This window comes from Chrysemys picta, chromosome 8 (genome assembly GCF_011386835.1).
Source record: "Chrysemys picta bellii isolate R12L10 chromosome 8, ASM1138683v2, whole genome shotgun sequence".
Classification (NCBI taxonomy): Eukaryota; Metazoa; Chordata; order Testudines; family Emydidae; genus Chrysemys; species Chrysemys picta.
Window position 1 is genome coordinate 88,891,909 of NC_088798.1, and position 13,681 is coordinate 88,905,589.

A 13,681-nucleotide genomic window follows, 5' to 3' on the forward strand; every position below is an offset into this window, starting at 1 on the left:
CAGGCAGAACTGGTGGGTCAGGGAGTGGGAAATGGTCTGGGCAAAATATTATGGGGTACAAAAATTAGCTGACCCCCAAAGGCAATTGCCAAGCTTTGGCCCAATGCAGCCCCGTTGTGGCTCTGCCAGGTCACAGGGCTGTCTCTCTCTCTCTCTCTCTCTCTCTCTAATACTGTGCCCATCGCTGTGGTATCTTTACAGCTCAAAACACGATCTATCATTTAGTGCTCACCTCGCCTCTGATTGTTTATTTGTTGTGCATCAACTCTGTGCCCTTTGGTGTTGTGACAGAAAACTGCTTAGCCAACCCCCTGGCATTCCAGCTCCAATTCAGGGAGGTGAATTGGAGCTGCGTAGCCCTGGCCCTGACTGGGGAAGCCTCATCAGGCTGGGGCTGGATAAGAGCCCCCGGGGGAAGCTGGAAAGAGGAAAGCTGCAATAGCGGAAAGGCAGTGAGGGAAAGTAGAGAGAGAGAAGCCCGTGGACCGCAAGAAGGGGACTACTTGTATGGTGGAAAGGTCCTGGGAGCACAGCCTGTAAATAAAAACACCAGGTGGGCACTGCACCTAAAGGTCTCTGTGTGACTTTCTCAGCCCAGCGGGGGAAGGAGCCCGGAGGGCCCTGCAGGGATGCTGCATACAGCCCCTGCCTGGAAGAAATACATGATCCATCTCTCAGGAGCCAGCTTATTCAGCATCTCTTTATGGCCCTGTCACTCAGCTCTGAAACAGCTTAGCCCCTCAACTCTAATCAGTAGCCCTTAAAGTTGCTTTAATAAGCTGGCTCTAGTGAAGTCTCTCTCCACAGTATTCCAGCCACAAACACACACCGATTCCACTCCCCGCATTGGCTACATCACTTGTTTTTCAACAACAAGCAGAGAGTCTGGTCTGACAGCCACAGAACAAACCGGTTTCTCTAAAGAAACCCACAGGCACAGACACTGGATCCTGGTGCACACCTCCTCTGGAACTGCGTTCCAAGCACTGGGTTTCTTACCATAATAACCCTGACTTAAAACAGAAGATAAAGCCATTTGAGGAAGTACAGTAGTTACACAAATCATTCCACCGGATGGTTTCTCAATGTTTAATTTTGGCTTATTAGGCTCTCACATCTTTGTGGTATCAAGGTATAGAAAATCATCCACAAAGCAGCATCTGATTTACAAACAATCCCTCCCTCAGCTAAATCTAGCCTTAGTGAAATGACTGTGGCAGCTTGAACTCAGCTGGCATGCGAGGCCAATCCTGTGTCCACAATGTGACATGTGGAGAATGACACACGGGTTCTCGCCACAAGTGCATCTGAATCAGAAACTTCAGATCTGGATCAAGATCCAAGCCCCTCCACAATTCAGGAGGAGTATTCAGCTCTGGAGTCCCTGTGTGGTTCTGACCCCAACTTAATGAGACTCCGTGGATGTAAGAGGAAGAGATGCTGCAGATCAGATCTGAACGGCCTCCACAGAGTGGGGTGGGGAAGCACAAGACTAGAATAGCTGGGATTGCTGTGGGTCAGGAGTGAGGGGCCTCAGCAGAAATGGGAGGGTGGAATAGCAGGCAGGGTCTGCCGGTCAGGACAGATTCCCAGTGATTCTCTGCCTCACTCTTGTGGGCAGACCTCTATAGTCAACCATAACCAGAAACAATAATGTCTAACCATCACTCTACTATCTGCAGTTTCTTGTATTGGGTAACTGTTCTGTGGCCATGCAAATGCAGGACTAGGTGACTTAACAGACCTTTTCTACCTGTATCTACTATGATCTGATATATTCTGTGCAAGTGACTAACCACCGGTTTGCACTTATCCAGTGAAACCCCACATTGTGTGGGCAGCATCCTGCATGCTGGATAATAACCTGAGAGGACTCCATGTCTCTAATCCTACACTAGCTCTATATTAAGAGAACTATTTGCAACTCAAGCCTTGTGCAAACACACTGACTTCCAGATTCCTCCTCCAAATCTTCCATCCTGCAACCTGTGCTCCTCCCCGCTACAGGCAAGGCCCTGTTAGGGGCAGTGGAGCTGCCCTCTTTGGAGAGTTTCTCCTGTAAGCAAAGTAGTGTCATGATGCCAGGGCACTCACAGTGTTGCTTTGCCTTGTTGCAAGGGCCCCAAAAGTGATCCTGGGCCCCCTTTCACCCATTCCAGTGAGTTTAGCCAGACGCGGAACCAACCCCACAAAATCAGGATGATCCCAGATGTAATGGGACAGGTGGTGGCAACAGTTCAAGCCGCTCAGAGTAAATAAAGGAAAAGAAGGACACAATAAATACAATCTTCACTCAACTGTCCTAAGAGATAAATATGCAAAACTAACCCCGCTAGATTGCTGCTGACAGGAGGAAATGTCAGTGGCGCTGCAGTCTCCCTCACTTGCACCTTTGGGCTGGCTTTGCTGAGGTGCCTGGGCTGTTTCCTGCCAGCCTTTGTGTCCTTTGGCAGCTTTTTTCACCTGCCCCCTATTTTGGCCCGGGCCACTGTGTGGGATAAACAGTGTCAGATAGTGAAGTGATTTCCCATCAGTGCTGTGTTGCTTACATTGCTGTAGCTCTGGTTTTGTCATCGCTTCTGTCAAAATCTTGTACCTCACAGTTTATTGTGTAACAGGCTGGATTGGAGAATGGAACCCAGGGCCTTAGACAGGCAGCAGTTTCTTCTTTCAATACTTCTCCCCCCACTGAATGGAATAATGGAGCCATAGACAGAAGAGACAGAAAGGCACGCAGTCACCCACTCCGCCTACTGGGGGTCAATGCACGATTGTTTCCTCTTGTACATTTGCCAATGCTTTGTGCAGTCCAGTTTTAAAAAAAAAAAAAAAAAAAAAAAAAAAAAATCCCAAGTAACGTGGCTTCTGCTATTCTCTTGGGAGTCGCTTTTGCCACCTAATACATCTCACTGCCAATTTTTCTTGATATTTAAGTGAATTTTTCCCCTCCCTTCGTACCAAACTAAGTGGTTCCCTTACTGTGTGCTGTTTCCACCTTTCAAATATTTGTGGACTGTTATCATATGTGCCCCACCCTAGTCATCCCCAAGCCAAGCTGCACACAGCTAGATTTTCTAGAGCCAACACTTCCAGGGCCTACCACCATTTTGGTGGCCTATGTACAGAGAGTTTGGTGGGACTCCATTCAGTTCCTGGGGGGGAAATAGTGTCCACGACCACCTTCGCCTCTGTGTGGCTTTGCAGAGAGGCCCTGGACTCCACAAGGTGTGAAGCCTGAACTAGCTGCTATTGGTGTTATTCTTTCCTTGCTAATTTTTTGGCTGAGCGAGAACCAGAATGTTGATCAGAACAAGCAGCAATGTTAAAATGGTAGCTGTACTCCCTTCCTCGCTCACACTGCCTTGACTCACTTCATGGCTTTGGCTTGCATGGCCAGCTCCCTTTACTGCTTCTGTTGTTGTTTCAAGTTTCCCTTTCTCGGTGTGTGTTTCCTGAGAAAGGGGCTCAGTGAAATTTCCAGTGGAAATATTTTCAAAAAAGCATAAAAGCGGCTGGCGAGCTCGGCTCCTGCCTGCAGCACCCCTTGCTTGGCCATCTCAATAAAGGCCTGAGCCAAAGCCCAGAGAAGGCAGCGGAAAAGCTTCCATTGACATCACTGGGCTGTGGACCAAAATCGGCATTGCAATAATAGCATACGAAGAGGGAGGGATATTTGCAGCTTAGTTGGGCAAATATGTCACACTCACGGCCATCGAGGACCCTGGGATGAACATAGGCAGGCTGCCCAGCATATATCCAGGAGTGCTCTAAAGAGAGGGCATTGGGTATTGCACAGTTTAAGACTCAATACAGAATAAAACAAGCAACTCAGCCATGATGCCGACAGTTCCCCTGTGCTTGTCACCGTAGCATTTTGCTGCTACTCTGGTAAGTCATTTCTGATTATACAGAGCAGGGCACATGAGCCCGCTGAACTGTTCAAAGCCTAACCTGTAAGGCTTTTCAGATAAATATTAAAAACAGGAAGTTCCCAAAAGAACATTGAGCAGTTGCTGCTTTGAGATTGCCAGTGATTGCTCAGAACACTAAAGCTGATTTTCCTCACACAGAGACTGATGCAGACAAAGCCCGACAAGAGCTTACCCAACAATTGCAATGGGGTTATTTCACATTAGGGCATCATGTACACACCGGTGGGGGCAGGGCTGCTTTAACGTCCATTTGATTATTTCCCACATATTGTTCTTTTCAGCTCTTTGCTCCACAAGGTCTTTCTCTCCATTTACTGATATCACTGATTTCACTGTCTCCTTGCCAGTCAGAAAACACACAGTCTAGAAATGGGCTCACCGGCTTGATGTAATTTCAGACCACTCAAACACTGTGGGCTTGACAATTCAGCTCAGACTCATATGTTATCCTGTTCACATTCTGCTCAAGACAGAAACATTGGGGAAGGAAGTGAGAAGGAAAGAAAAAATCCAATGAAATATAATATGGGGGACCAGATCTTCAGCTGGTGAAGGTTGGGATAGATCCTCGAACATCATTTTTGCTGCCTTAATAAGGCACAGGGCACCCACCTGTACCAGCCATGTCACTATCCGTGGAGGAAGCTGTTTAGTCAGCATGCATAAGAGTGACAGAATCAGACACTTAAAGAGCACAAGAGTCCAGAACAAAAAGATGCTCTTCCTCTTCTCATCCCTCCTGGACAGAGGAATTTTAAGAGTATTGATTTTGGAGAAAGATTTATCAAAAAGGCACGGTTGGCACTTTGATCTGAACAGACCTGGGATCATAGGTAGAAGAGCAAGCTGGGGGGTTAAATATTGAATACTCCTTGGGGGGAAAGATCCAAATTTATGTGAATCTACAGAATAGACTGTGAGGTTTGCAAAACCTGAACTCTCTTACAAACCCGCGAGCTGTACTGTCAATTTCATCATTCCAGGGAGAACGGGGCCAGCTCTGAGAAATGGCGTGGAACTATCCAGTAATGAATAGCTGGAAACGATCTGGGTTTATATGTCCTGCTAGAGCTCACGCCGTATTTTTGTATTCCCCCTCAGATTTTACCATATATGCTAAACAAACATTTCTGTGATGACAATGTTAAGATTGAGCAGATAATTCCAATATCTTCATCATCACCCCATAGTTAATTAGGCTCATCTGTGCTTGCATTTACCCACTGTGTGTGTACATATGTACTTGCACCCACAAAGTAGGCACATAATTGCACACAGATTTGCCTACCGAAATTGTTTGAAAACTTGGCTCTGAATTTTGAATCATGCCTATAACTTAGGGCCTGATGCTCTGCTGACATAAACCGCTGAAGCTCCATTTGAAGCGAATGAAGCTGAGGATCTGGTCCTCAACTCCCATTGGGGCACAACTTCACTAGCAGGATAGGAAAGAAAGCAGATAGTGAAATTAAGTGGAGGGGATTTGATCCAAGTAGAATGCATTCAGTGGCATCTTTTAGTGCGCAGGGGTTTATTTATGGGCTGACATTCGTGAAACTGTATTTGGCTCAACTCCTGTGATATATTCCAAAGAGACCTTTTTCTTTATAATAAAACTCTCTTCTCATGAGAGTCATACTCACCGGAACGTTATTTTTCAGTGTTTCTAGCCAATCTCCCTTCTAATTTGACTACAACCTACTCAGCTTGATCCCTTCTCAGCCTGGGCTCTCTCCCCCAACCCTCCACCCCTCGGGACTGTGAGAAGGAATGTAAAGCTCTATCAAAATTTTGACCAGTCATTCCCAGTGCAGAGACAGCTGCAGTTAACCTTCTCCTTGCTCCTTCCCAGGTTTAATGTCTCTCCTTTGAATTGGGTGGGTAGAGTCACCCCTGCCAGCTCCCCCTGCCTGAATCAGGAAGCCTCATTTCCATTTGTCACAGACTGAGAAGTCTTGCTGCTTTCGGCATGATGGCAGTTTTTCCTCTTTCCCACTGAATTTCAATCCTCCTTCCCACTTCCTGTCTCTGCCTTCTCCTGTTCTCCCTTTCCCTGCGTTCCCTCTCTTCTCTCTCATAAATAACATAAATAATGGTGAAAAAATAGACCCCAACAGCAAGAGAGACAACTAAATGTCAGCTCTCGATCACATGGCATCGGAGCCACACCCCTCTTCATTTTTATCATGGTTTTATGGCTCCTCTCTGCCCCATTTTATGCTGTAGGGACCTGATGTCCCAGTGTCCAGTGTTCCCTTCCCTAGACCTTTAACCAAAGGCATGTTGGCATAGTATTCTCTTCCCAGGGATGTGCATCCCTGCATCTCCCATTCATGCTCTCTAAATTCTCACAGGGCTGCCAAATCTGGACTAGGCCAGTTATGCTAATTAAGCCAGTTCCAGTTCATGATAACTAACAGTTTGAGGACATCAAGAGAAAGCCAGATGCTGATTTCAGAGTGATGGTTACAGGCTAATGGATGTCAAACACTCTGCTCTTCTCTCTATTTGATTCAAGAGCTTTCCTCTTTTTCTATATGCAGACCAAGCAGTCTGGGCTCCTGGAACTTCTATTGAAGTCTCAGTATCACTTTAATTGCTTTTTTCAAGAAAATAAACAATGCCGATATTTATTCATCTTGTGACGGGTTGGATCACAGAAACCCCCTTGGGAGCTGCCACCCAATGTGCAAAGACTACCCCTGCTTCTGTTTTCCCTGCCAGCTCAGGACTCCAGCACCCTGTCTTGCTGAGCCAGACACTCCTGTTTGGCTCCAGACACAGACCCAGGGTCTGAATCACTTGTCCCGAAGCTGCAAGTTTACCTGAAAACAGCTCGCAGTAGTGCGCTTGTCTTTAGCACTCAGATGCCCAACTCCCAATGGGGTCTAAACCCAGATAAATCCGTTTTGCCCTGTATAAAACTTATGCAGGGCAAACTCATAAATTGTTCGCCCTCTATAACACTGATAGAGAGATATGCACAGTTGTTTGCTCCCCCAGGTATTAATACATACTCTGAGTGAATTACTAAATAGAAAGTGATTTTATTAAATACAGACAGTAGGATTTAAGTAGTTCAAAGTAGTAACAGACAGAACAAAGTAAGTCACCAAGCAAAATAAAATAAAATGCGCAAATCTATGCCTAATCAAACTGAATACAGATAATTTCCTCACCAGTTCCAGAGTGCTCCCTTTTACAGGCTAATCTCCTTTTAGCCTGGGTCCAGCAATCACTCACACCCCCTGCAGTTACTGTCCTTTGTTTCAGTCTCCTTCAAGTATCCTGGGGGGGGTGGAGAGGCTCCTTCTTTAGCTAGCTGAAGACAAAATGGAGGGGTCTCCCCTGGGTTTAAATAGACTCTCTCTTGTGGGTGGAGACCCCCCTCCTCCCTCCTCTGCAAAGTCCAGCTCCAAGATGGAGTTTTGGAGTCACCTGGGCAAGTCACATGCCCCTGCATGACTCAGTCTTTGCAGGCCGACGCCATTGTCCACATGGCATCTTGCATGTCTCCAGGAAGACTTCTCATGTGGATTGGAGCATTCCAAGATGCATTGTTCCCCAAGTGTTTCCTGATCAGGTACTTAACCTGGTGAATTCCTTCCTAAAGAAGCTGACCAAATGCCTCACAGAGCTTACTTAGAAATCAAGCAAGCATACAGCCAGTTATATCATACATACATTTATAAACGTCCCCCCATAAAGCCTTATGGGGTACGCTGTCACACCCTCCCCCTGAACTTACTGCCAGAGACTTGGACACTGTCCATGGCGGAGGCAGTATACCTAAAGTTCCTCTTTTCTGGACAGGGCATCTGCTACCCAGTTCTCCTTTCCTTTAATATGAGTAATCTCCATGTCAAACTCCTGTAGGACCAGGCTCCAGCGTAGCAGTTTGGAGTTGGTGCCCTTAGTTCGGTGGAGCCATACTAAAGGTGAATGGTCAGTTAGAATTCTGAACCTCCTATTAAAAAGGTAAGGTCTCAATTGTTTGACGGCCCACACAATGGCATAGCATTCCTTCTCTATGACAGAGTAATTCTGTTCGGCCGGGGACAGTTTTTTGCTCAGGAAGGCAATGGGATGCTTCTTACTGTCTTCCCCTGTCTGCATCAGCACAGCACCCAACCCTGTGTCTGACGCGTCAGTGCACAACTCAAAAGGCTTTTCGAAGTCAGGGCTGGCCAGCACAGGCTTCGCAGACAGGAGTGCTTTCACCTTGTTGAAGCCCTTTTGGCATGCCTCTGACCAAATGACCTTATTAGGTTGATGCTTTTTACATAAGTCCGTGATTGGGGACACAACGTCACTGAACCCCACCACAAACCTCCTGTAATAGTTTGCCAAGCCTATGAAGGATTGGACTTGCCTTTTAGTCTGGGGTACAGGCCATTTCACGATGGCTTCCACCTTAAGAGGGTCGGGGGATATTTTACCCCCCCCTACCCAGTGCCCCAGATAAGGGACTTTGGCTGCCCCTATCTTGCACTTGGAGGGCTTCACAGTTAGCCCAGCCTCTTTGAGCTTTGATAGCACGACTTCCAGGTGCTCTTTGTGGTCACCCCAGGTGTTGCTGAATACAGCAATGTCATCTATATACGCCCTAGCATAATGCTGTAAGCCATTTAACACTCTGTTGACCAATCTCTGGAAGGTGGCACCCGCATTTACCAGACCAAAAGGTAACACTGTGAATTCATAGAGCCCTATGTCCGTGATAAAAGCTGATTTTTGTTGTGCCTCTCCCTCCAGAGGGATCTGCCAGTAACCTTTGGTCAGATCAAAGGTACTAAGGTACTTGGCTTGGCTCAGCACATCCAGCATGTCATCAATTCTTGGCATGGGGTATGCATCTGTTACAGTGACAGCATTGAGTTTTCTATAGTCTACACAAAATCTAACGGTGCCATCTCTTTTGGGGACCAAGACCACAGGGGAAGCCCATGCACTGTCGGAATCCTTAATTACCCCCAAGTCCAACATGCTTTGTATCTCAGCCTGAATTTGCTCCTTCACCTTGCCGGTGGCCCTATAAGGCCTGGAAGGAGGAGGTTGAGCCCCTTTCGTGAGGATCCTATGGGACAGCAAGTGCGTCCTCCCTGGTTTGTTGGAAAACACCTCACTGTACTTCTGCAGTGTTGACAACGCTTCCCTCCTTTCGAGTGGTGTCAGCTCACTACAGATTTCTATACTTTCAAGGGACGACCCGTCTTGGCATTCAGCCATCAGATCAGTGAGTGGGTGTGCCTCAGTTTCCCCTTCGACACAACAGATCATGTTTACCTCGGCCACTCTGCTGTGATAGGCCTTGAGTCTGTTTACATGTACCAACTGGGGTACCGCATCATCCAGGGGCTTTTTAACTTTGTAAGTGTCCTCATTCGCCACTTCAACCACTTCAAAGGGCCCCTCCCAGGAGTTTTGCATCTTGAACTTTTTGGCAGGGCCGAGTACCATGACCAAATCTCCTACATCAAAAGTGCGTTTACAAGTATTTTTATCATACCACGCCTTTTGCTTGGCCTGACTGCTCTGGAGGTTGTTTTGTACAATCTCCATCATGTCTTTCAACTCCCTCCTGAACCTCTGGACATACTCAGTTACAGGTTCCTCCCTTACCGTGTTGCATCCTTCCCAGGTATCCCTGATGAGATTGAGGGGTCCTCTCACTTTCCTCCCATACAGAAGGTCAAATGGGGAAAAGCCTGTGGACTCTTGGGGTACCTCCCTGTAGGCATACAGCAGGAACGGTAATAGTTCATCCCAACTTTGGCCCCTCTTTTTGGCATACATCCCCAGCATGGATTTTAGGGTCCCATTGAATCTTTCCACCAGCCCATTGGCCTGGGGGTGGTAGGGGGCCGTCTTAAGCTGTTTCACTCCACACACCTTCCATAGCTCATTGAACAACTGCGACATAAAGTTTGCCCCCCGATCAGACAAAATCTCTTTAGGGAAGCCCACTCTGCTGAATATGGTGAGCAGAGCTCTTGCCACAGTCTCGGCTTCTATGTTAGACAGTGCAATTGCCTCAGGGTACCGAGTGGCGAAGTCTACTACCACCAAGATATACTTGTTCCCTCTCCGAGTGGGGCGTGGCATAGGACCCACTATGTCTATTGCCACTCTTTGGAATGCCTCCTGGATGATGGGCAAGGGACGCAGCGGAGCCTTCTGGGGTCCCCCCGGCTTCTTCCTCTCCTGACACACCGCACAAGTCCTACAATAATCCCTCACATCGTTCTGTATCCCTGGCCAGTAGAAATTCCTCCTCAGCCTGTCATATGTCCTCTGTACCCCCAAGTGACCAGCAAAGGGACTGTCATGCGCTACCAGCACTAATTCCCCCCGGTGTTGGCTGGGTACAACCAACTGCTTATAGGGTTGACCGGGACCCTGGTTTTTACCTACAGGGGCCTGCCTGTACAGTTTCCCGTCTTCTTCAAAAAACTTCTCCCCCCCCTCCCTTCCTGGAGTTCCCTCCGAGATACACTGTCTTATACTTTCAAGGGAGGGGTCCGCCCTTTGTCTAGCTGCAAATTCCTGACAGACAACCCTTGAGATAGCGTCCCCGTCCCTGAGCACTGACTGCATCTCCCCTGCCCCCACCCCTGGGAGCCTGTTGTCCTCAGCCAGACAGAGGCCTGGCTCTGTCTCTCCCATATTTGGAAGTACCCCGCCCCCCTGCACTGTCCTGTCACTGAGACCTTCCCCCAACTCCCCTATGGGTTCCAAGGTCCCCGCCCCATCCCTGGGGGCTCCCTCTGAGTCACCCACTACCATGTTCCCTGGGGCAGGAGGGGTTGGCTGTTCAGCTGCATCAGACCTACAGTCATCAGCCGGAACAGCCTCCCCCTCACAGCCTTTCTTCATGCTGCGAGTTACCACACTAACAGTCCTAGTTCTGCTGAAAAAATCATTTCCCAGCAACATGTCCGCGGGGATGTCCTCGAGCATCCCCACCAGTAAATCCCTTTCCCTACCTTCCCATTCCACATGAACCTTAGCCAGGGGCACAGGGAACCTCTGTGGCCCCACCCCCTTAATGTGGGTCGTCTGCCCAGTCAGGACACTAGCGTCTGGGACCACACTCGGTCGAACCAGAGAGAACTGAGCCCCCGTATCCCTCCATCCCAGACACTCCATGCCGTCAATCTTGACGACCTTGATGTGTTCCCTGTCCGCTTCACCAGGCCCCATGTCCACCAAGCTGGTGTGATAAGAGGTGGGGGTGCCCTCTGGGCCCTCAGGGCTGAAGGCAACCGAGCTAACATGGGACAAGGGAGGCTTACTCTCCTTCAATTTGGGACAGCTACTCCTCAGGTGCCCTGGGGAATTGCAGTGAAAGCACCTTCTGGGATCCCCGGCTTGTGTAGGAAATTTGGGACGAGTAACAGGAGAATGGGGGGGTGACTGCCCAGGCTCCTTTTTCCCAGACCCCGGAGTAAAACGGTGATTCTGCTTTCCCCCAACCTTATACCCCTCTGCCAGTGGTTTATGTTTGATCGCGGCTTGGGCCTGTTCATAAGAGTCAGCATACTCAGCTAATTCACCCACCGCATTTACCTTTTTGTCCCACAAATACTGTTTAACCTCATCACTGCACATATTCAGGAAGTGTTCCTGAGTAACCAGATCACACATCCCTTCAAAGCTGGTAACGCCTCTCCCCCGCACCCATTTATCTACCAAATCTCTCATTTCATTGGCATAAGCCACATTACTTAATCCAGATCCCCTCTTAAGGCTCCTGAATTTAACCCTGTAGGTTTCAGGTGTAACCTGAAACTGTTTCAAAACCAGTTCTTTAAATTTACCATAGTTTGAAGCATCATCAATAGGCATCTTATTGAATATGTCCAGAGCTCTGCCAGTCAATTTTGCTATCAATGTGGTCATCTTCTGATCTTCAGGGATGGCATGGAGGGTGCACAGTCTCTCAAAGGTGATGAAATATTCGGCAATATCGCTGGACTCATCATACTGTGGACATAGCCGCTCCCATTTATGGATTTTCGGGGAAGTGGAGCCAGCAGGGGGAGGGTTTCGTCTCTTTGACTCCATAACAGCCAGTTCATGCTTCCGGGCCTCCCTCTGGGCCTCCATAGCCCTCTCGTGGGCAGCTGCCTCTGCCTCCGCCCTCGCTGCCTCTGCCTCCGCCCTCGCTGCCTCGACCTCCATAGCTCTCTTGTGGGCAGCCTCTTCCCTTGCATGTTCTGCCTCCATGGCACTAATTTCTAATTGTCTTAGTTCCAGCCGTCTCTTATGTTCACTTTCTCTCTCTTTTGCTTCCAACCTGGCCAGCTTTAGTTTAATAGCAGCGTCACTGGTACTCATTGTCCTGCTTTCTCGTGCTGGGCTACAACCACTCTGCAGTTCACTGGAATTGAGATCACTGGTACTCATTGTCTTGCTTTCTTGTGCTGGGCCACAACCACTCTGCAGTTCACTGAAACTGAGATGCACTCAGCTCAGGGGATTCTTAGTTAATAGAGTTTCCTTTTCTGTCCCTACTTCCCTTGCCCGAAATAAGCAAACAGAAAATAACAAACCAGTAACCACTTTGTCTGTTCTCCAGCCACCACACTTAAAACTCACTTAAAATCACTACCAGTATCTCAAAGCAATCAACTATGCACAGATCCTGCTCGACTACGCCACTGTGACGGGTTGGATCACAGAAACCCCCTTGGGAGCTGCCACCCAATGTGCAAAGACTACCCCTGCTTCTGTTTTCCCTGCCAGCTCAGGACTCCAGCACCCTGTCTTGCTGAGCCAGACACTCCTGTTTGGCTCCAGACACAGACCCAGGGTCTGAATCACTTGTCCCGAAGCTGCAAGTTTACCTGAAAACAGCTCGCAGTAGTGCGCTTGTCTTTAGCACTCAGATGCCCAACTCCCAATGGGGTCTAAACCCAGATAAATCCGTTTTGCCCTGTATAAAGCTTATGCAGGGCAAACTCATAAATTGTTCGCCCTCTATAACACTGATAGAGAGATATGCACAGTTGTTTGCTCCCCCAGGTATTAATACATACTCTGAGTGAATTACTAAATAGAAAGTGATTTTATTAAATACAGACAGTAGGATTTAAGTGGTTCAAAGTAGTAACAGACAGAACAAAGTAAGTCACCAAGCAAAATAAAATAAAATGCGCAAATCTATGCCTAATCAAACTGAATACAGATAATTTCCTCACCAGTTCCAGAGTGCTCCCTTTTACAGGCTAATCTCCTTTTAGCCTGGGTCCAGCAATCACTCACACCCCCTGCAGTTACTGTCCTTTGTTTCAGTCTCCTTCAAGTATCCTGGGGGGGGTGGAGAGGCTCCTTCTTTAGCTAGCTGAAGACAAAATGGAGGGGTCTCCCCTGGGTTTAAATAGACTCTCTCTTGTGGGTGGAGACCCCCCTCCTCCCTCCTCTGCAAAGTCCAGCTCCAAGATGGAGTTTTGGAGTCACCTGGGCAAGTCACATGCCCCTGCATGACTCAGTCTTTGCAGGCCGACGCCATTGTCCACATGGCATCTTGCATGTCTCCAGGAAGACTTCTCATGTGGATTGGAGCATTCCAAGATGCATTGTTCCCCAAGTGTTTCCTGATCAGGTACTTAACCTGGTGAATTCCTTCCTAAAGAAGCTGACCAAATGCCTCACAGAGCTTACTTAGAAATCAAGCAAGCATACAGCCAGTTATATCATACATACATTTATAAACGTCCCCCCATAAAGCCTTATGGGGTACGCTG

General features: G+C 48.1%; 1 protein-coding gene across 1 annotated transcript; it reads right to left on the reverse strand.

Annotated features, from left to right (window-relative positions):
* Positions 1 to 6,953: 6,953 nt before the first annotated feature.
* Positions 6,954 to 13,681, reverse strand: LOC135973171 (uncharacterized). The gene has a single exon (XM_065554939.1). It carries the CDS (start codon positions 12,339 to 12,341, stop codon positions 7,722 to 7,724), a length of 4,620 nt encoding a protein of 1,539 aa, XP_065411011.1. The 5' UTR covers positions 12,342 to 13,681; the 3' UTR covers positions 6,954 to 7,721.